General features: G+C 35.6%; 1 protein-coding gene and 1 pseudogene across 4 annotated transcripts; one reads left to right on the top strand and one right to left on the bottom strand.

The window, feature by feature from the left end:
- Nucleotides 1–188: 188 nt before the first annotated feature.
- Nucleotides 189–24,223, bottom strand: LOC132032886 (uncharacterized). Of its 4 annotated transcripts, none has more exons than XM_059422666.1 (3): nucleotides 23,894–24,223; nucleotides 3,183–3,647; nucleotides 189–2,690 (listed from the first exon to the last, which is right to left on the bottom strand). In XM_059422666.1, exons 2-3 carry the CDS (start codon nucleotides 3,536–3,538, stop codon nucleotides 782–784), a joined length of 2,265 nt encoding a protein of 754 aa, XP_059278649.1. In that variant the 5' UTR covers nucleotides 3,539–3,647; nucleotides 23,894–24,223; the 3' UTR covers nucleotides 189–781. The 4 variants fall into 4 exon arrangements, with proteins under 4 accessions (XP_059278649.1, XP_059278650.1, XP_059278651.1 ...); XM_059422667.1 differs by lacking the exon at nucleotides 23,894–24,223 and adding an exon at nucleotides 6,051–6,068; XM_059422668.1 differs by lacking the exon at nucleotides 23,894–24,223 and adding an exon at nucleotides 5,815–5,918 and having other exon boundaries at nucleotides 189–2,692; nucleotides 3,197–3,647.
- Nucleotides 18,822–21,703, top strand: LOC132032884 (receptor-like protein Cf-9; annotated as a pseudogene).
- Nucleotides 24,224–24,706: the final 483 nt, after the last annotated feature.

The following is a 24,706-nucleotide window of genomic DNA, read 5'->3' as shown; positions in this document are numbered from 1 at the left end:
ATTTTGGGAAAATTCAACTTGAGCTATTATATTAGATCAAAAAATTTCGGTGCAAACTACATGTTGGAGTCGACTATATGAATCCCCATTTGCAAAGAAATAGACAAATGATCATACCATCATAGGTAGAGTACAACACCACCACCACCACCTCATCAATTGCAAAGAAGTTGGAGCCGACTAATATAAATCATCATTGAACATTTCGCTCCATTTAAACTCATGTTATACAAAATAAAATTAAAATATTAAAATAACTAGAAATTCTCAATATTTTCTACTAACATGAAAACACAGGCCTATATAAGCACGTCCCAACAATATATTCTGTACATTGACTAGTTTTATTTTGGCTAACAACCTACTGCAACCTGGGGCTTAGGATCGACACTGTGACCAAAGCTCACACAGGTGTCTCAGCCATTGGCAGGAATTTCGCCCTCATCCGATCCCCAATTCTTGTTCACCCCGGATGATCATGTTGGGTGAATTGTGACCTCGTATGATCGTGTCGGTGAGCAACAGCCGCTTCGTCACAGTACTTACTGATGGGCTAACAGGTCACACTTTGGCCAAGTATCCTACAAAGAGACTCCCGAGAGCCAGAAGCATTAAAGGAATGACTCAAGTTTTAAAGCAGTAAGTGCAAAATACTGATACACACATAAAATGCCTCACAAGAACCCAAAGTTATCTCTGAAACTTGATCTGTAAGACCCAATTGCAAGCTTAAACTGGAGAAGGGGTTCACTGATAAAATTGTTGATACCTTCAACAATATTTACTGTGCAACAGAACTGCATTTAGTACGTTTATTATGTCCTACCCCGCCACACTTTGAACACCGTATAGGTCTTTTTACAGTTTCAACCTGAGGTCCTTTAGGTTCTTTCCGGGGACGACCAGGAGGTCTTTTAACACGTGGTGAAAGTGGACATAGCACGACGTCATTACCTGAGGAAGCCGAAGAAACAATATCATCCGGATGTGGTATATCAAATTTTGCTAGTTCATCCATAACTTCAGCATATATATGTTCTTGAGTCTCCCTTTTGTACCAATCAGCAACATACTGATAAATATTCATTCTTGCCGTGGTAATCGCGTTGCATGCATGGCTGCACGGAATCCCAGTCATTTGCCACTCTAAACATGTACATGTCCAGAGTTTGAGGTTTACAACTTCTTCTTTGCCATGCAGGTCCCGTAATTTATACTCGATATCAGATAGAACCGTCACCGCTAGGTGATCACCGACCTTTTGGTTTTCGAAAATCTTTTCAGCAACCCGAGGACCGATCGAAAGGTTCCATTCTTCGATTTTGAGCTTGTTACTCTGTAATAACATATAAAGCTTCTCATGATAAGTTTCCATCAACTCTAGGACATGTACAAATTTCAATTTCTCCTCCTCTATAAAAGAGTTGGGAGAATCCGTAGATTTACAATTCAGATGGTCCCACCGAGGTTTCCTGAACAAGGCATTAGACCAACGCTCCGGCTGGCTAGCTATTACCCAATTGTACAATTCTCTTCGGAAAGAACAGATCTTTCCCAAAGCTTCATTATAACTATCTAGTGTTCGTGCATATGCAATGTCGGTCAAGTACTTAACTGCAATCTCCTTACCTCTCCCCTGCACTTTAAAGGCAGTATTTCCGTCCACAAATTTATTAAAACTCTCTTTTATGCAATGAAAACAAAAGCTGTGGTTTTCATCGCCAAACATTTTGTCTAAGCTGGAGAGGAAAGGGAGACTCGTGCCAGAAACAACAACGACCTCACGATTTTGCACAACGAGCTTTAGCTTTTCTAGAAACCACAGAAGATCTTCCTCATTCATGGACAGGAGAACGCCGTAACATAGAGGATACATCTCGTTATCCGCATCCAAAGCCGAAGCAACTATAAAGGAGCTGTTGTTGTGGAGCCCATTCAAGTTGCAAATGTCGATAAAGATTAAAGGTCTACATCCGACGTGGAACCCACGTATCGAGCAATGATATGACATAAAAAGCCGCTTGAATCTGTTTTCCTCGGTGCATGAATATGTAGCAATAGTTCCGGGCATTGCTTCGGTTAACCGATTGCATAGCCAGGGGATGAATTTATAGGATTCACCTGACTTCTCATCAATTGCCTCGCGAATCCTCTGCTTTACACTCCAAGCCTGACGGTAGGTCAATTTGATCGCCAAATTCTTCTCAGCATCCTCGCACACTTTACGAGGCAAACAATCAGGACTTCCCAATATGTCTTCTTGCATGATACCCCCTAACCACTTCATCCTGATACGAGGCTTAAGTTGCGATGAATCTAGAGGAGGATGCGAGTGAGAATCAACAAATTTCCTAATGGAAACATTTTGAGATTTTTTCTCGATCCCAGCACTTACTTTCCACAGGCAGCCATCGGAAGCACAATGTATGCTAATATATCTAGGTTTGTTGTGCAAAATCCTGTAGTGAAATCTATTCGCGATCGAGTACTTGAAAACTGATAGCCTAAAAGCATCAGCGTTCTCGAAAGCTTGTCCTTCCCCAACAAGTAATTCACTCCAGTTGGCAGCAGCATCTGGAGTTCCATCAGTGATCCATTGGTGTGAAGGTGAGGGAATTGGAGTATCGGCACTCACTTGTTCTTCCTCAGCACTTCCGAGAGAGACTGCTTCGACCTCAGTGGTTGAAACCCTGTGATAAAACATACAACATTATTTACAATCAAATTCGAGGTATTTCAATTTTTTTTGAGGAAATGACAAAAATGGTCCCTTATGTTTGAGGGTAGGTTTAAAATAGTCCCTTAAGTATGCAGTTAACAGTTTGGTCCTTCAAGTTTGCCAAAAGTTAACACTTGTAGTCTCCGTCAAATATGTACCGAACTCTGTCCGTTAGATTTGACAGGAACTATGAGAAAAAAAAAAAAAAAGGAAATTAGTGGTAACTTAGACGTACAATTTTTGTATTTCTAGAGTGCTATTTCTAGATTTGACAGAGTTCGATAAATATTTGATGGAGATTAGAAGTGTTAACTTTTGGCAAACTTAAAGGACCAAAACTGTTAAGTGCATACTTAAGGAACTACTTTGAACCCACCCTCAAACATAAGAGACGATTTTTGTCATTTCTCCAAGAAAAATAACCATAATAAGAACTTGTGGACCCTTATAAAATGACCATTACCTAGTGGTAGCCATATTAGGAGCAACTGCAGAATTAGGCTCCTTCTCCGAACTTGAGGCATAAACATGGGCAAAACCATCATTAAATTGCAACAAAGTATCGACACCTTCTTGGTCTCTAAGTCGTATCAATTGAGCCTTATCAAACTTCACGGTAAACTGCAAGACTTTATCCGAAGGATCAATCCCTAATCGGTCGAAAACTGCATTCACAAAATCATTGTACTTTATGCCTGTCTTCACAATAATCTGATCGGTAATACCTCCTACATACGAAGTGGATCCATCTGGAAGCACTTCGTTCTTTCCGCCCCAATGGCAGAAACAAAACAGCGTTTTATCTTCAGTTCCCATCATGAAGTAGTGTACATGACCACAGAGCCAAAAAGGGCAACAAACTCTTCCTTCTTTTTCCTTTTCCGGAGAAAAACCTGATCAAGTAGTGTCTGGGATTTGAACTAAAAACCTGATCAAGAAATAAAATGAATTTAACGGAAGTTACTTATGAAGGCTGAATGTACTAAAATCACAATCCATAAGAAAGATCAAAATAGCACGAGGATTAACCAAGCATCTTCAAATACAGGATTAAAATTTTGTAAAAACATCTCAAGCTTTATGATCTTGGAACAAAACCATATTCTCGATACAGGATACAAATCAACAACCAGTACCACAAAACTAGGATAATGAAAAAATTTTGGTGGTTGGAACAATAGCTTTATCTAAATATGTCAGCCAACAAATAGGTATCATTTTTCGCTTTATCTAAAATTCACTTGTGCATCAGCAAGAGACCTTATTAGACAGAGGAAAGCAAAAAATGATACCTATAGCAAGTTGTGGAAGAAAGGAATTCCTTTCAAGACCCCTTCCTAAATTGGAGAATCTTGGAGAGAAAACTCCCACTAGATGATGCGTTAACCAAGTTTGGCCAACAAATAGTGTCCAAATGTAATTGTTGCATCACCCCCTAGGCAGAAACTACTCAACATATATTTGTGGAGGGTGATATAGCTGAGAGAGTCTGGAATTTTTTTGCTAATTCAATGGCCATTAAACTCAATAAATCCCAAATCAGGCTACTTATGTGGAGCTGGTGGGTGCATGACTACTCCAATCCTTTGGAAAAAAAAAAAAAAAAACCTTTGTGCTATTCTTCCCAACATCATCAACTGGGAGTTATGGAAGAGAAGGTGTAATAGCAGATATGGACAGAACTCCACCTCTGTGTACAGAATCATATCTCAAATATGCTTTCAAGTTAAAATTCTATTATATAAGCATTTTAAGCAGATTAACCTTCACTTGTCTTGGAAAAATATTTGTTGTGTTGCAGATAATTATGTACCGACCATCACAAGCATTCCAATTTATTGGGATAAGCCACCTCTAATCAGTTGCAAAATCAATACAGATGGAAGTTCTCTATGTGGATCGAACAAAACTGAAGCGGGAGGAATTATCAGGAATCAATATGGAGAGATGCTACTTGCTTATTCTGAAAGACTGGAATTCTGCAGCAACAACATTGCTGAGGTCAAAGCTGCTATCCTAGGACTTCAATATGGCTATACTCTAGGAATGCAAAATGTGATCCTCGAAATGGACTCCAAAATTATCATTGATATGATAAATGGAGCTAACAAGCCATCATGGAAACTCCAAGCACTAATTGATATTATCAAAGACTGGCTAAGGAAATTGAATGACACAGCTAGACATTGCTACAGAGAAGCAAACATAGTAGCTGACATTCTTTCAAAACAAGGCTCCATTCTCGGTCTAAACAGTGTTTATCAAGACCATAGGAATCTTCCAAAGAATGCCATTGGTGAGTATAGACTAGATAAGGCTGGAATGGCTAATTTTAGGATAAGGAGGAGGAAAGTAGGTATTGGCTAATGCCTACAGAACAAATGATGAATCTCTCAAAGAAGAAGATTCACCATTTGTTCAGCTATTCTTTTGTAAGCTGATTCGAAAAAGGGGAAATCCCTCTTTAGCATAGGAATGGCCTGTTATTCCTTTCTGCTGGACGGTTACAATGTAACTGTCCTTTTTGTGTAATTTTGTTCATAATAAAATTGAATATTTAAAAACAAAAAAAATGTCAGCCAAAAATGAAAACCACCTACATAGGTAAATCTCCTCTCCAGTTTCTGTCATATCACTACCAAACATAAAATAAACATAGGACTTCAACAAATACAATAGGGTGTCAAAACAGAATCCCAACAAACCAAAAAGTTTCAAACTTTAACAAAGAATCAGAAAATCTCAAAATGAGTTCAAAGAAAACTTTATACAACCACTTTTCATGACATAATCAGCTATTTTTGCTGTGAAACATGAAATAAGCAATCAAGACAAGGCTATTAAGCCATAAAAATCCTCAAGAAAACAAAAAAGACTCAAACTTTAACAACCAGAATTTTTCAAAATGGGTTCAAAACTTTACCCCCTCACAAATTTTATAGGAAAGTCAGCTATTTTTGTTTGTGAAGAATTCCATCAAATCCAAAAGGGTCAAAACAGAACCCCTAGCAAAGCAAAAAGTTCCACACTTTGAAGTATCAAGATTCAGCCTTTTCACTTTCCAAATTCAATAATTCAAGACATACAGTATTTACCTTTAAGCTGCAAATTCTTGAATTTTAACCAAATGGGGTTTCTCTAATATGCTTTTTAAACTATAATAACAACAACAACAACAACAACAACAAAAAAAAAAAAAAGAATCAAAACAGAAACCCAAGCAAAGCAAAAAGTTCCAAATTCAATAATTCAAGAATCATCTCATTATACTATCAATGAAATACATACTGTTAGCTTATCTATAAGCAAGAAAAAGAAAAAAAAATGTTACCTTTAAGCTGCAAAAAAAATTAAAAATCCCCTTTTTAGTTCACTGATTTCAGTGATGAATTAGGGCTTCAATATTCAATCGGGTAAAGGGATGCCAGTAATGTGTTTGCCATAGTAATTTAAATGCTGCTTTTCTTTTATGTTTTATAATATGAAGAGTAGTACTGTTTTTTCCTAAATAATTTTTAAATATATTAACAATAAATTTTACCGAAAAGGCTCAAATATGTCATCACCGTTATCAAAAAGGCTAATCTCAGTTTTACAATACCATATATGACACTTGGCTTCCAATTACAGGTACACATCATTTAATTAAACAAGCGCAAATTAAATCCTAAATTAAACTAAAATTCTGACCCATACACCTGACCCACCCAAATTCCCCAAATCTCAACTTATGAGGTGGAGTTCGGATTTCAAGAGTCAAATGAGTATCTCTTTGGCCATGATATTTTCATATGCCTTCTACTTATTTTGAATTGTTAATTATTAAAATTTATAATACTTTTTACGTAATTTTCAAATATGTAAATTTCAATTTAAAAATCTAAAAGATATTATGTGCAAATTGAAGGTCAAAATTAAAAAGTCTGACTCTCGAAAGTCGGACTATGACACAGAGATAGAAAGAGTAATACTTTTTTGGTTATAAAATTTTTATTTCATAAAGAGTGAAAAAAGTCAATATTAATATTTGTTGACACCTAATTTTTGACCACCCATATCTTGTTTTGATTACCCAAAGCCATTGAATATTAAACAAAGTGAAATATGTGTTTTTAGAAACCAAAGTAATTTTATAAAACTATTTAGACAATATTTGATAAAGTATTTCCTACAATATTATAAAATTAATCTAAGTATTTTACAATTACAATGTGCTGCTAAATTAACCAAGAGAAAATAATTTACAACAATTATTTGCTCAAGTAAATTGTCAAATTGTCAATTGTTAAGTATTTCACTCTATTTTTCAAGGAAATTGATTAATTAAAATAAATAATCTTTTGCCCCTCAAATTTCAATTTCTGCATGATCAAGTCATATTGATAATTTATAAAATTAATCATAATAGTTTTAAATAGTTAATTATGGTTGTATTTATAAATTGCTTATGACGTGTTAATTATGGCTACAATTGAAATAATCAATTAGTTAGTCAAATAGGGCCATAATTGAAATAACAAAATTCATGTTTCATTCAATTAAGGCCATACTTGTAAATTAACTATTTTGTGAAAATCAGTTGTGTTTTTTTTAATTAGTTTTAATTAAATTGCTTTAGTAATCACCCTCTTTAGTTTTTGTCCATTTATTAATTTGCACATTTTCTTTATATATATATATATATATATATATATTTTTTATTTTTTTTTGGTTATAAAAATTTTATTTCATAAAGAGTGAAAAAAGTCAATATTAATATTTACTTCGAATTTTTTTTAAAGAATAACCTTCATACGTTGAGTTTTTTCTTCTAAAACAACTTAAATGGACAAATAAGATTGTCACGCCCCAAACCCAACGAGGCGAGACCAGCACCCGGTGTCTTACTTGACTGAGCGTACCAACCTGAAACACATACCATTTGAACAAAGATAGAGGAATCTAGGCCGACAAGGCCAAACAATATACCATTCTATAACTTACGAAAGATCTGTAAACGACAAATAACTTTTTTTTTGCATCGAACGCCCTTTAAAGGCACTGGTCTTTAATTTTTACCCCTCAAATTTTTGGTCTTTAATTTTTTCCCTTCGCCTAAAAACCCATGGGTTTCGGGTTCAAACCCCTGCTCAGTCAAAAAAATTTTAAAAAAAATTGTCAGACAGAGTTTTGGATTCAAACTCTACCTTAAAGTAGAGGTTGAACCTTATAAGGCAGAGTTTGGGCAAAAGTCTACCTTAAGGCTAACTTTTCTCTGAATAGGCCTCATTTTGCTACAAACCTCTGCCTTGCGAAATTCCTTTTTTTTTTTTTTTGACTGACCCAGGTTTGAACCCAGAACCTCGGGTTATAAGGCGAAGGGCAAAAACTAAAGACCAACAATTTGAGGACAAAAATTAAAGACCAGTGCCTTTGAAGGGCAATCGTGCAAATGACCCGACAAATAACTCCACTGAACTGTAATCAACCCAAAAGATATATACAAATATGGGCCGACAAGGCCACCACGAGTGTTCAACACTATACATATCAAAAGAAATATAAACAAGGATCGACGAGGCCATTATGCTGTAAACTGTACATACAGGACATTTTTACAAGTTCCAAAAGAACAACAGTTGTACTGTGGTCTGGACAGGGCCCCCATCAAGTCTACACATTCAACATATGCTCTCAAAACTCTAGACCTGGTAACTCCGGATGATGTGAAGCTTACCAATCAAGCTGAACTCTGGCAACGCCTACTGGGGAGGACCTCTCTGTCTGTCTGATAAGACACAGGCATTAAATGCAGTGTTCCCGGCAAAAGAGACGTCAATACGAAACAATGTACCGAGCAACGTAGAACACTTATGAATTTTTGGAATTCATTTATTTCTCTAAGGTATAGCTTGCTTTGGTTTTGGTGCATTTTATGTAACAGGTTTATATGACCTCAGAAGTATCATAAAACAAAAATAAACTTCTTTTTCCCTTATCAAATCAATAAAGTCGTGAAATTCTTCATTTTCGTAAATTTAATTTATCCAAATCAATACTTTTAAAACATAGGATCAATTACAAGAATGATCACCGCACTCTATCCACTATAATATCAAAGTCATAAAAAACTATTTGCATTAAACTAAGTAAACCTTACCTACTATAACAATACAACCACAAAACTATTTATTTATCACATAAAAATAACTGAACTAGTATCTTTTCTTTTCGTCCAACCGGTAATTTCTTTCTATATGTCTCGGCAATGGCGGAGCCTCAATGCTAGCTATGAATTAGGCAGAACCCAGTAGCTTTCGCTCAAACCCTGTATTTATGTTAAATAATCATTTAATATGTACTAATAATCTATTAGAACCCACTAAGTAAAAAAGAATTGTGGTCCAGAACGCATAAACTAAAAATCTTGACTCCGCCTCTGTGTCTAGCCGGAACTGAACTATCTTCCAGCAGCTGCTGCATTCTTGATTCTTGTTTATCCCTTAGTACTAGTAGTAGGTAATTCATTCATTGTTGTATAGAGTGATCCCATTAGATGGTTAAGTTATTTCTGCAAAGATATAAATATTTGATTATCCCATTTACATTGTTCACATCAAGTCTTGCCAATTTCTGGTCTCTAGGATACAATATTATGGCCTTCAAAGCAAACAATTTCACTCCAAAAAGTGTCCCTTTTCCAAGATTTTTCTTTCTACAATTTCGTTATTGCACTGCACAATATTTCAGCCAATCAAGTAATAACCTGTCACAAAAGAAAGTATAGTTCCTTCATAACTCGAATAACTAGTGATCAATGGGGCATACACTAAAGGAATGAAAGGGGTAATCTCATAGTTAAGTTAGTAAACATTGAATTGCACGTATGATTAATTAAACTAAGAAGTTGTGACAACAAAATTACACTACAGAATAGAGGCACATAAAGAAAAACTAACCTCTGTGCACATTATCAAACCAATGATGCTTATTGTAAAGAGTACTAGAGCTTTATTAAGAGTATAGGATGTAGTTATTTTTTCAACAATCATTCATATTCTAGATGATTGTATCATGGACTTGATGAACAAAAAAGTTGGACTTGTGACTAGAAGTCAAGGTATAAACCAAACAACACTCTCATCCTAATCAATCAATTTTTTTTGTGGAATTTTGACTTGAGATGTTTTCTCTCAAGATCTTTACACCACTTTGTTACTCTTATTCTGACTAATCAAACTTTTTTAAATTTTAGACTTGAGAAGTTTTATTCAAGGTCTATACACCAACTAATACTCTAATAGACTTCACATATTGATATTGCGTGACATGCAAAAGGATCAAAAGAGAAACCCCAGCAGAGCAAAAAGTTTCAATCTTGAAGGAAGGATCAGAATCTTTCTAAATAAAGTTCAAACTAAGTTTTGCAAGAGTATAAAAATAGAGCTAGTTTTGAGTACCACGATTCACTCTTTTCACTTTCCAAATTCAATAGTAAACATCTAATTATACTATCAATAAAAGACATACAACTAGCTCATTTATAAGTAGAGAATGAAGCAAGAAATAAAAGTTACCTTTAAGCCGCATTTCTTGAATTTTAACAAATGGGGTTTGTCCCTCACGATATCGATAGTCTGTTTATGATAGTAATTTAAATGATGTATTGGTCCCTTATCTTTTTCTTTATGTGAATTTTGTCATTGATATATCTAAGAATTGTAGTGGGGCAAATTTTAAGTATTTTACATAATTTCTTTATAATGTAGATTTTATTTTAACAAGAGTAAAATGGTTGACATCTGAATTTCCTGCGAATATTTAAAAAGTAGCTTCATTCATCGAGCTGTTAATTTTACTATTTTAATATCATACTACTTTTCTATTTTAATAAACATTTAAATTGAGCCATTTAAATTGAGCTTGATATTGTTATTCTGAACAAATTCATATTGTTAAAAGTTGATTCTTTTTATGATCTAACATAGTCTTTTCTTGCATTTGCCAACTCAAACTTATATTATTTGAATTTTTGACTTAGAAATATCTTTGTCATGGTCATTACAATTAATATTCTTATAGATTTCCCCCTAAGAGAACTTGGCTACATTGACTTAATTTTTTTACTTACTTAGAGATATTGTTGTCACGATCCCTACACCAATTAATATTCTTATAGACTTTTCTTCCCCTCCCCCCCCCCCCCCCCCAAAACCAATAAGAGAATTGATTAAATAGTTATTTATTACTTGACAACATTAATTGAATTTTTGACTTAGAAATTTCTATCATGATTTCTACACCAATTAGTATTCCTATAGTTTTCTTTTTCCCCTAATTAATATTTTTGAATTGATTAAATAATTATTTCCTACTTTATTACTCTTAAATTAAAGTTAATATTATTCACGGTGCATTATTCTACATTATATAAGAGACTACTTGCAGAGACTTGGGACTATGACGATTTCGTCTCAGAGGCAGACCTAGCTACATGTATGGTAGGGGATCGGAGTCATCGAGCGTTGTAAACCTTGAAGAAATATCTTTGTCTCTCTCTATCTATAAGTATCTTGAAGAACGAACATATATTTAATTAGGGCACCCTGATAAACAAATGCTAGCTGGGGCATCCCCCCCCCCCCACCCCACCCCCACTTCGGGTGCCATCCATTAGTCATTCTCGAAAGTTTATCGGTATGGGGTGAGACCCTAGCGGTGCCTCCACCGTCTTCAAATGAATGTCGGCCAATATAAAAAGTTCCAAATACTCAAATCAAAACACGACCCATTGCATAGAAAGGTTCAAACGAAAGCTACAACAAAAAAACCACATCACTTAAGTATGCCATTGAATTATCGGAAATGGCTCATTTATGTCATCGCCGTTACCAAATGGCTCATCCATGCCTTTTTTTATTAATGCCGATTTTACAATACTAGATATCCATGGCCTTCAACTAGAGGTCTACATCGTTTAATTAAATCAGCACAAATTAAATCCTAAATTAAACTAAAACCCAACCCATAGCAACATAGTGTAGTTCTTTCCAAAAAAAAAAAAAAAAAAAAAAAAGAAACGCAAAATTGACTACTAACACTATTGGGTAACCATATTGACCTTATCCATCTCCCATTCCAACATAATCGACTTGTCCTCAAAATTGGACAGCATTTCACCATAAGGATGATTTAGGATCGAGGAAATGAGGATAAAATAAAAGGGTCTTGTTAAATATATATTTGACACGCATAGTTTTAGCAAGCGGATCAACTGGCGTGGGTCAATAAAATGGCTAAAATGAGTATCTTTTTATTTCTTAAAAATTCACCTTAAAATAAAATTTCATGTCAGCAAAACTTAATTAAAAAATCATTTAAATGGGTTGGGTGACTTTTAGATTATAAAGCAAAGTTGAGTGACTTTCTAAGAGAACTACTCTTAGTTGAGTTACATCTGAGATATTATCTCTGCATTCTCAATAACATAGCTCGGATCAAATCGATGATAATTTTTTTTACATAACAAGTTCCATGCCCCTGAAACATGTTTATATGCTCCTTCATATCAAGATGAAGCATGAAATTAAGCTAGCTAGTTCTTTTGAACTTTTTCCTCAACTTGTGGACCAACTCCAAAGAATGCAATAAAAATTTGCTTCCTTATTGTTCATGTCTGCAAATATGCATTTGAGTCCAATTTTTCTCTCTGCAATTTCTTTATTACAAAAGAAAGTATGGTTCCTTCACAACTCAAATAACTAATGATCAATGGAGCATACACTCAAGGAGATGCTGTAGTTTATCTAATAATGCATGCTGAAAGGCGAAAAAAATTCACCCTCTTTCTTTTGGGAACGGAAGATTAAGGAAATCTTAGATTTTTTGTCACAATCATAAAATTCACCCTTACACAAAGAAGCTCAGCATCGTTTCATTAGGCCATCATGGATTGATCCAAATAATACTTATTTATCCCAATTTTTTGTTGTTTTGATTCTAGACACAATTTTATACTGTGGTAAAATTTTCTCTTTTACTTGAAATTTAAGGTAACTAGATAATTACGTTTCTTAATATATTTAATTAACATTTTTAATAACACAACAATTAAACTCAAGTATATATCTCTTAATTTCTAAATCTTGTGCATAACATCATACTACCTTTATTATTTTAATAAACAGTTAAATTGAGCTTGATATTGTTATTCTGAACAAACTCATTTTGTTCAAAGTTTATTCTCTCTATTATCTAACATTGTCCTTTCTAGCATTTGCCGACAAGCACAAGGTAAGAGCTAATCAAACTTATATTATTTGAATTTTTGACTTAGAAATATCTTTGTCATGGTCATTACAATTAATATTTTATAGACGTCTCTTTACCCCTAAGAGAATTGATTAAATAATTATTTCTTAATTGGCTACAATAATTGAATTTTTGACTTACTTAGAAATATTGTTGTCATGATCCCTACACCAATTAATATTCTTATAGACTTTTCTTTACCCCCTAAGAGAATTGATTAAATATTTTTTTATTACTTGACTACATTAATTGAATCTTTGACTTAGAAATGTCTGCCATGATTTCTACAGCAATTAATATTCCTATAGACTTTTCTTTTTAACCTAATTAATAATTTTGATTTGATTAAATTATTACTCCTTCTGTCCCAATTTATGTGGCACTTTTCACTTCCCGAGATTCAAACTGCATGAACTTTAATTAATATTTTAAAATTGTATTTTCCACCAAAATTATATGAGAAAAGTTGCAATTTATAGTACTTTTCATATAGTTTTCAAATATAGAAATTTTAATGTTAAAATATTGAGTAAATCTAATCAAATTTTGTTTCAAAATTTAGTCAAATTGACTCTCGAAAAGAACAATGATGCCCGAAGAATGGAGGTCGAGTGTAATAATCCCTCTATACAAGAACAAGGGAGATATCCAGAGTTGCAACAACTATAGAGGTATCAAGCTGCTAAGCCATACTATGAAAGTGTGGGAAAGGGTGGTGGAGATGAGGGTGAGGAGAGGCGTGTCTATTTCAGAGAACCAGGTTCGGATTCATGTCGGGACGCTCGCCCACGAAGCCATCCATCTTGTGAGGAGACTGGTGGAGCAGTATAGGGAGAGGAGGAGGGACTTACACATGGTATTCATCGACCTAGAAAAGGCTTACGACAAAGTTCCAAGAGAGATCTTATGGCGATGCTTGAAGGCTAAAGGTGTACCTGTGGCGTACATTAGGGTGATCAAGGACATGTATGAGGGAGCCAAAACCGGGGTAAGGACAAGAGGAGGAGACTCGCAGCACTTTCCGGTTGTGATGGGGTTGCATCAAGGATCAGCTCTTAGTCCGTTTTTATTTGCCTTGGTGATGGATGGATTGACGCGGCAAATACAAGGTGAGGTGCCATGGTGTATGCTTTTCGCGGATGATATAGTCTTGATCGATGAGACTCATAGCGGAGTAAACGCTAAGCTGAAGGGTTGGAGACATACTTTGGAGTCCAAAGGGTTTAAGCTGAGTAGACCGAGACGTAGTACTTAGAGTGCAAGTTCGATAGGAAGCACCTCGGGAGGTCAAGCTTGAAAGTGAGGCTTGGTACCCAGGCCATCCGTAAGAAAAGTAGTTTCAAGTATCTTGGGTCTATTATGCAAGGCAGCGGGGAGATTGACGATGATGTCACACATCGTATTGGGGCAGGGTGGATGAAATGGAGGCTCGCTTCCGGAGTGCTATGTGACAAGAAGGTGCCACCACAACTTAAGGGCAAGTTCTACAAAGTGGTGGTTAGACCAACTATGTTGTATAGGGCGGAGTGTTGGCTAGTTAAGATCTCTCACGTTCAAACGATGAAAGTTGCTGAGATGGATGTGTGGCCACACCAGGAGTGACAGGATTAGGAATGAGGATATTCGGGACAAGGTGGGAGTGGCCTCAGTGGAAGACAAGATGCGGGAAGCGAGATTGAGATTGTTTGGGCATGTGAAGAGGAGAGACACAGATGCCCCAGTGCGGAGGTATGAGAGTTTGGCCATGGATGGTTTCAGACGAGGAAGGGGTAGGCCGAAGACGTATTGGGGAGAGGTAATTAGACACGACATGGCGCAGTTACAGCTTACCGAGGACATGACCTTAGATAGGAGGCTTTGGAGGACCCACATTAGGGTAGAAGTCTAGTAGATAGTCTCGTTATCCTTCCTTATTAGTAGTCGCATTATCGCAGTATAATTTCTTGTGCTCAGATTTCTGCTATTATCTGTTATTTCCTGTGCTTTGATCATCCTATTTTATCTGTGTCGCTTTCGTATTTGCATTTCCATATCGCTTTGAATCTGTTAGCTTTATCTGACTTTTTTTTATGCTTTTTATTGAGCCGGGGGTCTTTCGGAAACAGCCGTCCTACCTTGGTAGGAGTAAGGTCTGCGTACACTCTACTCTCCCCAGACCCCACGTTGTGGGATTTCACTGGGTTGTTATTGTTGTTATTGTTGTTGACTCTTGAAAAGCGAAAAATGCCTCATAAATTGAGACGGAGGGAGTATTTCTTATTTGATTACTCTTAAATTAAAGTTAATATTCTTCACAATGCATTATTATATATTAATGATATAAGAGTACTTGCAGAGACTTGGAACAATGGCAATTTCGTCTCGGAGGCAGACTTAGCTACATGTATGGTAGGGGATCAGAGTCACCGGACCCTGTAAACCTTGAAAAAATTTCTCCCTCTCTCTCTAGACACACACACACACACATAATAGATACCTTGAAGAATGAACATATATTTAATTAGGCACACTGATAAATAAATGCTAGCTGGGGCATTGGTTGAAGCTATTGCTTCCCTTAGTTGTGCTTGGGGTTTAATCCTACATTTAAATGACTTCACTACAACTATGATTTCATTCGTGCATTTTAATTTAGTTCCACATCACCCCTCCCCCTCGGGGCGCCACCCATTAGCCATTACTGGTAGTATCACCGGCATGGGTGAGACCTAATACCTCATAATTAGTGGTGCCTCCGGCGTCTTGAAATTTTTTGTCCGCTTCTACTTTGTCTGATAAGGTATCAAACAAAATGTATTACAAATGATGTGATTTTTTTGTTGTAGCTTTCGTTTGAACCTTTCTATGCAAGGACTCGTGCTTTGACTTGAGAATATAATATTCTTGCGATGATCATTGTCAAGTTAATATTCGATTTGGTGCATACATCAAATAACACTTTTATTCTAACCAATCAAAAAATTGTATTTTTCTTTATTTGAAATATTTTAATCAAGGTCTATAGCCCAGGTAACACTCTTATCCTAACCAATCAAAACTTTTAAATGATATTTTGACTTAAAATGTTGTTGTCAAGGTCTATACACCAACCAATATTCTTATCCTAACTAATCAAAGTTTTTAATGACCGTTGACTTGAGATTTATTTTTTGTCAAAGTCTATACACCAATTGTAATGACCCTCTTGGTTGTTATAGTCTTTTCGGCGCTCTTTGACCTTTTCCCGAGCTTGTTAGCTCACTTTTGACCTGAGGGGACCGTTGACGAGCTTCGTGCGGTGTTCAGATTTGATTTGGGTGACTTTTTGAGAAATTTGGCTTTAAGCGAAAAAGAGTTGACTCAAGGTTGACTTTTGGGTAAACAAACTCTTTGGAAATCCATCGATTCCGAGAGGTCCGGATGGTCAATTAGAACTTGTGTGCATATCTGATTCGGTTCCCAATGCACTCGGGTGCATTTTGGGACTTGGGTTGGGAAATGGGAATTAAGGCATCGGGGGTTGACTCGGTCAACGAGACCTCCGTTGGGAATTCTGAGGCCACGAGTGCATTCGTAATGTGTTTTTATGTGGGTCTGTATATGTGGTTTGTAAGCGGATGGCCTCGGGTATTAGTCGGAATTTCGGATTGAGATTGAGATTATTTTTGGGGTAAATCTGGTGCTGGTGTCCGCTTTGGCGGAACCCTTACCGCCTCAGCTGTACCGCCATAGCGGCCAAGTGCATTGAGGGCCGACTGTCACGGTGGTCTAACAGACCGACGAGGCGGGACCGCTGCCACAGAAATGGTATCGGGCCTAGTTATTTTATTTATTATGTATTAAAAACCCTCAGTCCCTCATTTATTACTATTTCGAAATCTGAGCTATTGGGAGCAAATATAGGGTATTCTTGGAGGAAATTCTTGGTGGTAAGTTCTTCTAATCCCTTTACTATACCATTTTCCTTAGTCACGTTGGAATCCAATTATCTTGTTAGTTCATTAAGGGATTGAAGATTAAAAGTGGGTTTAATGAGTTATTCTCTCTAGGCTTCTAAATCATGATTTGCTGGTTGAGTTAGCTTCTTCAAACATTGAATTGATGATTAGAATCCTTTATTTCATAACTTCTTCCCAATTAGTGGCTAATTTATGGAATTGGAAGTTGCGTTTTATACCCAAATTTGGGGATTTTGCCTAGAATCTGAAATTGAGTGAATTGTTGATTATTCTAGCTTGATATTGATGGGAATTGATCACCTATAGGTTTAATCTCATGTTGGGACCTTTAGATTCCTAATTTCACCCTCCTAGTTCATAAACCCTATTCCATAGATTGGGGATTTGAGTCTTTAATGGAAGTAGGGTTTGTTTGTTGTTCTTCTTGAGTCTAATTTCATGATTTGAATATGCTTAGGCTTTCTTGATCTCGAGGCTCAAAGGATAGGAAAGGCTAAGGTGTAATTGTTGGTGATATTGTTGTTCGGTCTTCCAGGTAGGTTACGATTTACCCTATGATGAGACTTCATTTAGCGAAGCAAGATAATTTCACAGGGAAATTATTTTATGGCACCAAAAATTAACAAATAACTTTTCCGCATGATATTTCATATCACAATATCCCACATTTTATGCCCGCGCACTTAAAGAATTTATGCCCTGCTAGGTATAAGTTCAATTTTGAAGGACAAAAATTAAAGAGAAAAGGTGTAAATATAACCCCCAACTTTGCGATTTAGAGCAGATCTACCCTCGTTAAGAAAATGATGCATATATACCCCTGCCATTACACAAATGATGCAAATATACCCCTGCGGTTATAAGGTGCAAATATACCCATTTCGCTGCCAGATTTTTTTTTTTTTAAATCATTTAGCTTATTTTTTAATTAAGAAATTGTCACGTGACTTTAAATAAATATACCTATTTTTTAAAGCTACGAGGCAATTTTTTTCACTAGTGGATTGTCTCACTCGTTTAAAAAAAATATCTCTTTGGATTTAAAAAAAATAAGTCTACCCATTTTTTTAAACGAACCAGATCCGACCACTAGAAAAAAATTACGTCGTGGATTTAAAAAAAAATAGGTAGACTTATCTTTTTAAAGTCATGTGGCATTTTTTAATTAAAAAACAAGCTCTTAAAAAAATTAGAAAAAAGGGCATATTTGCACTATTTTTGCAGTGGCAAGGGTACATACGTACTACTTTTTTAACGAGGAATATAAGTTCTAGTTGAGGAGTATATTTGCACCAATTCCCAGAATTAAAAATCAACCCATTTGAAGGGCAAAAATCAAAGTCGAGCCCATTTGAAGGGCAAAAATAAAAGTCGAGCCCATTTGAAGGGAAAATCGTGCAATTAAACAAAAAGAAAGTTAAACATCTGCCCAATATCTACCCAACCCACCCATTCAACTTTGATCCATACCCGAAAAAAAGGGTCTAAGTATGGTGTATGTTGTTGCAGTTGCAGAAGGGAAAACTTAACAAAGTACGTTCTCTCTTCTCTTTTATCTCTCTATTTATTTTTGTGTGCCCCTTTGTTTGTTTCAATTCTCCACAGAATTTTCTTTGTTTAGGACTGTATTTGAATCACAGACGGTTTCTACTTTGATTTAAATGGAACAATATCAAGTTAAATGGAACCTTGCAATAATACTGTGTGCTGATGGAAAATAAATTAAGATATGGCTTACACCTTGTGGTAAACATATTAGGAGCAACTGCAGAATTAGGCTCCTTCTCCGAACTTGATTGAGATTCTTGATTGTATAGAGAAAGCAGAGTAAAGAACAAGTATGTTATTTATTTTTTTCCTTGTTGACTTGTAAGTCAAGGTCTTTACACCAAGTAACACTCTCATCCTAACCAATCAAAATTTTAAACCTGAAAATGACTAGGTGACCTTCCTGGTATTGACTACTCCAAAGCTACAATAGTAAATGTTCTTTGCTTTCTGCTATATATAACTCAATATTATTGAATAGAGGAACAAAGCAAAAGTTTCTTGATTTCTTCTCTACCAACTTAATTTTTATAATTTTTAGTACAGAAATGGGTTATCAAAAACTTGCATTGTTTCTGCTATATATAGCCTTTCTCAGTCAACTTGTTTCCTCTTCATCCTTACCTCATTTGTGCCCCAATGATCAAGCCCTTGCTCTTCTTCAATTCAAGCACATCTTTACCACAAATCCTAATGCTTCTGATGATTGTTTCAACAGTACAAACGACCAAATTAATTCATATCCAAAAACACTTTCATAGAACAAGAGCACAGATTGTTGCTCATGGGATGGAGTAAACTGTGACGAGATGACTGGATAGGTGATTGAGCTCAACCTCACTTGCAGCCAACTTCAAGGCAAGTTTTATTCTAACAGTAGCCTCTTTCAATTCTCCAATCTCAAAAGGCTTTATTTGTCTCTTAATGATTTTTTCGGGTCACTCATTTCACCTAAATTTGGTGAGTTTTCTAGTTTGATGCATCTTGGTTTGTCATTTTCAGGTTTCTGGTCTAATCCCTTCTGAAGTCTCTCATCTTTCTAAATTGTGGGTTCTTCAAATCTCTGATCTTGGGCTTAGACTTAAACCTCACAATTTTAAATTGCTCCTTAAGAACTTGACCCAATTAAGAGAGCTTGACCTTAGCCTTGTGAACATCTCTTCCACCATTCCTCTAAATTTCTCTTCTTTTCTAATAACTCTATGGCTTCCAGACACACAGTTATTTGGTATATTGCCCGAAAGAGTTTTCCACCTTTCCAACTTGCAATATCTTGATTTATCATCCAATACCCAGCTCACTGTTGGGTTTCCCACAACCAAATGGAATAGCAGTACATCTCTCATATATTTAATTCTCAGTGACGTGAATTTTACTGGTAGGATACCTGAATCATTTAGCTATTTAACTTCATTGCAAATATTGTACATGAGGTCTTCAAATCTCTCAGGGCCCATTCCTAAACCTATATGGAATCTCACCAGCATAACAAGCTTATATCTTGGGGAAAACAACTTGAATGGCTAAATTGAGTGCTTATCAAAGTTGGTCCAACTAGAGCAGCTAGATTTTTCATCTAATTCCCTCACTGGTCTAATACCTTCTTATATACTCTCCCTGCCATCACTATATGAGTTAGACTTGAGCAATAACAGTTTCACTGGCAAAATTCAGGATTTCAAGTCCAAAACATTGGATACAGTTGTTTTAAAACACAATCAGCTGCAAGGTCCTATTCCAAAGTCACTCCTAAACCAGCAGAGCCTAGAATTTCTTGTCCTTTCTCAAAATAATCTCAGCGGACAGATCGATTCAACTATCTGCAATCTGAAAATAGTGAAGGTGTTAGACCTGGGAAGTAATAATTTGGAGGGATCGATCCCGCAATGTTTGGGCAAGATGAGTCAACTTTGGGCTTTGGATTTAAGCAACAATAGTCTAAGTGGGACAATTAATACAACTTTTAGAATTGGAAAGCAACTCAACACCATTAAATTGAATGGGAATAAGTTACAGGGAAAAGTCTCACCATCTTTGATCAATTGCAAATATTTGGAAGTTCTTGATTTAAGTAACAATGAGTTGAATGACACATTTCCAAATTGGTTAGGAGCCCCACCTTCTTTGAAGATTTTAAGTTTGAGAACAGACAAGTTGCATGGCCCCATAAAAAATTCAAGGACTGAAAACTTGTTTGCTCAAATTCGAATAATAGATCTCTCATCCAATGGATTTAGTGGAGATTTACCAATGAGACTTTTTGAGAATTTTGAAGCCATGAAAATAATTGGTGAGAACAGTGGAATCCGAGAGTATGTAGCAGATAGAAATGCTAGTTATTACACAAATTCTTTGACAGTTACAATAAAGGGATTGGATCTTGAACTTTCTCGAGTCTTGACTATAGACATAATCATCAATCTCTCGAAGACCAGATTTAAAGGTTATATTCCAAGTATTGTTGGAGATCTCATTGAGCTTCGCACATTGAACATATCTCACAATTGCTTGGAAGGTTTTATACCAGCATCACTGCAACATTTATCTGTACTTGAATCATTGGATCTCTCATTTAACAAAATTGGCGGAAAAATTCCGCAACAACTTGCATCTCTCATATTACTTGAAGTCTTAAATCTTTCTCATAATCATCTTGTTGGATGCATCCCCAAAGGAAAGCAATTTAATACGTTTGAGAACATTTCATACCAAGGAAATCATGGATTACGAGGATTTCCACTCTCAAAAGATTGTGGTGGTGATGATGGGGTACCACAAGGGATAACTCTAGTTGAGCCAGATCAAAGAGAAGAAGGAGATTCACCAATGATCAGTTGGCAGGCGGTTCTCATGGGTTATTGTTGTGGTCTAATTGTTGTACTGTCTGTAATATATATAATGCTGGCAACCCAAAATCCAGCATGGTTTTCGAGGATGGTTAACGAATTAGAACACAAAATTATTACAAGAATGCAAAAGCACAAGAAAAGAAAATAGTGTGTAACCTCAAGGTATTCAACTTGATCTTTATCCTTCAGAAGATTCTTTTTTAGATCAACGTATATATTCTACCTCCTTCATCCTTAAAGCTTCTTCCCCAGACCCCACATTGTGGGATTTCACTGGGTATGTTGTTGTTGTTGTTGTTGTTCATCCTTAAAGCTCTTAAGTTTAATTATTCATTTTTGGGAAATTGCAAGATTCAAGTTGCTGGGATTCAAATAAAGGCTTTTACTTTCCTAGTTTGTGATGTTTTATGAAGCGTTCAGTACCCTATGAATAAAGACATGAGTTTTCGTTTATCAATAGTTTTTTTACACATTTAGCCTATAATATTAGTTAGCTAATTGGATTCAACTGTAAAGTTCAGTTAATTAACTGACGAAGTTATGTTTTTTTTTTTCTTTTTTTTTTAAGTACATTAAGTGATTTCAATAGCAAGCTAAACACTTACCTATTAAAACTATCCTTGATGATATGATTAATTGGCTTAAATATCCTTATGGTTTTAACTCAATTGATAAAGATTGCTCCAAAGTTCAAGCATATTACTTCTAAATATGAAAACATTTAAGCATTTAACCCAAAATCTTAAGGCAATCAAGAAAGTAACTCGGGACTAATAAATCTCTATCCATAGGATGTTCAAGTTTTCTGATGAACCAGTTTTGGAGCTTATTTTTCAATGCAATGAAGGCATTTACGCTGAATCAAAACCAAAGAAAAAATATGTTCTGGTATCATCCGAAACTCGGCACAGACGGAAAACAAAGAGAAATTGTATCATGATTATCAATACTTCTATTTCTAACATTAGAAACTGATAACTCCATTAGCTCAAGGGTGGATTTACAGTGCTGGTTAATAATTTTTGTCAAGACTCCATAGATATTAACAAGTTCACTAAATATTTAATTGTGAACCTAATTATTATTGTATAGTATTAACATGAGGTCGTTGTAGGAACCCATAAACTTTAAATTCTAGATCTACCGATTTTCTCAAAAGTGAAAATATACGAGGAGAGAAGATGTGGAAAATGAGGTTCATCATCTACTCTATATATTTATTTTTTAAAAGAATATTGACCTCGTACATTAAGTGTGAATTTCCGGCAAGGGGGTTTCAATGAATGCCTCTCTAGCTCCTCCACAGGTACCAATCATCATTATTTTTAAATGAAAATTGCTCCGTAACAACTCGAACATCGAACAGTAACTAAAGTAACTAATGAAAATTGGCCAACACCTCAAGTATATGTGTTGATTCTTAAAATAATACACATAAAGCATTCGCATCCAAGCTTCTACATAAGTTGCAGTACAAAATTGTAACTTCATACAACCAGTACTAATGGTAAAAATCACATAAAAGACCAGGAAACATCTCCATAACTCTCAAAGCTCATGGTCAAGCTGCTATGTAAGTTTGATCCTGATTCCTGAAGCCTGAAAGTGTCAAAAATATTAACAACCTTCATGGCTTGATCATCGACCCCATCTCCCCCCCCACCACCATCCCCCCCCCCCCCATGGGTACATCAATGTCCCCAAACGTAGAAGAGTTATCTATTTGATAAATACCTTACTAATCTATTAACAAGAAGTAGATAACTCCATTCTCAAGAATTACTAATGTATCAAGAGAAATTAGTACAAGAAGCTGTGGAAACACTTCTTGACAATGGAATCCGATGACAACCAATTAAGGACGGTCATAATAAAGTTTACAAGTCATTTTCTGATGCGATTGAGGGCAAAGAGGGAAAATTCCATGAGACTCTACTTGGCAAACGAGTCGATTATTCAAGACGTTCTATCATTGTCGTGGGTCTTTCACTTTCATTACATCAATGGCTCCCTGAACGGCCCGCTTCCTTTGTACTTTCGAGAGCACTCTATTCTCAAGTCTGTTTAAGGAAATGAATCTAAAAGGAGCTCATCACCGGAGAGAAGATCCTGATAAACCAACATGTTTGCATATAAGTTTTTTCTATTTCTAACTCTGAAGAACTTGCTTAAGAAAAACGCAGTAAGTGCACCCACTTTTCCAGCTCTCTAACAACTTCTTTTATTAGGATGTTGAGCAGGACAACCAGTTGCGCAATTTTATGCAAAATAACCACTTTGATTCACTCGTCAGTCTTAATTTGTTGACAACAAACTTGAGGTGAGAGAAACTAAAATTCTGTTGAATGATAATGCCGACATTTGCACCATCCACCACAACATTGAATGGACCATGCTTCTGAAGCCACTCCTTGCCGCAACTATGAAGATAAAGCATCACAATTTTTCATCAATAACGTCCATACTAGAAAGAGGTTGATAATGACATTTGAGGCCACCACAAACTAGAAAGATACCATCTTTGCCAAAGTTCACTGATAAGAGCGCACCTGATATTTAAATGGAGAAGGAAAAATAGGTAGGTCCATTATACACAGAGTTTGAAACTTGTGTTGGCTGGCTCTCGAGAATTTCTCTATTATTTAAAAAAAATACTATCAGAATCAAGGCATTGATAATTCTGAAGATAGATTTATCGTCATGTTCAGTTCTGCCACCGCATTTTCCTCATTTTTGTTCCTTGTGTCCTGTAAATCTTGTGCGTGTTATAAGATACAATTTCATGTTATATTACTTGATGACATGAAAGAAAAAGAGCAATAGAGATATGCAACACAGTGATAAATCCAGACAGCACTAAAGCTGACATTTTATCTAAAATATTTGCAGAATTCCATTCCAACGATGTATGTTTTTTTTTTTTTTTTTTTTTGGGGATCATTAATTTTTATTAAAGGAAACAGTATCAAGGTGATACTGTTAAAAGTACACAAGAAGACACTGGACTTGGTTACATTAAATAGCTAAGCTGTCTAGCAAGTCCAGCAAATTAAGCAAATTATGGGTTGCTCATAGCGCTTTGTGTCATTTAAGTACCTATAGAGAAGAACTTGAGAGATTAGATTGGTAGAATTCTACTGGTTGATCGTAAACTCATTAGAGATCACATACAGCTCACAAGCACATGATCATACTAAAACATGAGAAATTTGCTAGAAAATTGGAATAACAATAGAAAGCACATTAAAATTTCTAAAACAGTTCCAAATTCTCGTGTACTTTTAAATAGAGAAAGTATTCATTGATATTGGTCAACATTTATTGCGACGATCACAATGGATGTGGTATAGCAATTGAAAAGT

Source organism: Lycium ferocissimum, chromosome 10 (genome assembly GCF_029784015.1).
Source record: "Lycium ferocissimum isolate CSIRO_LF1 chromosome 10, AGI_CSIRO_Lferr_CH_V1, whole genome shotgun sequence".
In the NCBI taxonomy this organism is placed as follows: domain Eukaryota; kingdom Viridiplantae; phylum Streptophyta; class Magnoliopsida; order Solanales; family Solanaceae; genus Lycium; species Lycium ferocissimum.
Note: the sequence above shows the minus strand (reverse complement) of the source record. Positions and strands in the feature narration are given on the sequence as shown.